Source organism: Eimeria mitis, genomic scaffold (assembly GCF_000499745.2).
Source record: "Eimeria mitis Houghton genomic scaffold, Emh_scaff3165, whole genome shotgun sequence".
Classification (NCBI taxonomy): Eukaryota; Apicomplexa; class Conoidasida; order Eucoccidiorida; family Eimeriidae; genus Eimeria; species Eimeria mitis.
The window spans coordinates 3774-4110 of NW_013571507.1; the positions used below are offsets into that span (position 1 = coordinate 3774).

A 337-nucleotide genomic window follows, 5' to 3' on the forward strand; every position below is an offset into this window, starting at 1 on the left:
AGCTTTGACGAAATCATCTCCTCCGCATTCGTCAACAAACCCTATTGACTGCAAGATTCTAAGCTGGGCTTCATTCTCATGTTTCAGAGCTACCGAGGTATTTACCACCGAAGACAGCGTCAAGAGACACAATTTGAACTCTTTCCAATCGGCCATCTCCGCCAGACCTCTCCGCATACTCTCGTAGTCTGAAGAAAAGGCCTTCTCAGAACAGTACGCATGCACTTTCTCGCCGTGGATTTTTGCCAGGTTCACCAACTGCAATACAGCATCGCGGGCTCCTTCAATGCATGCTTCCATTAGGCTGATGGTCTCACTCCGAATGTATGGAAGGTTT

General features: G+C 48.1%; 1 protein-coding gene across 1 annotated transcript in view; it reads right to left on the reverse strand.

Moving 5' to 3' along the window:
- EMH_0062830 (uncharacterized protein) overlaps positions 1-337 on the reverse strand; it is a gene marked incomplete at both ends in the record, with an annotated part of 3081 nt that overhangs the window by 1525 nt on the left and 1219 nt on the right. Inside the window, one exon of the mRNA XM_013498077.1 lies at positions 106-258. Coding sequence (XP_013353531.1) covers positions 106-258 — 153 coding nt within the window. The remainder of the gene's footprint in view (positions 1-105; positions 259-337) is intronic.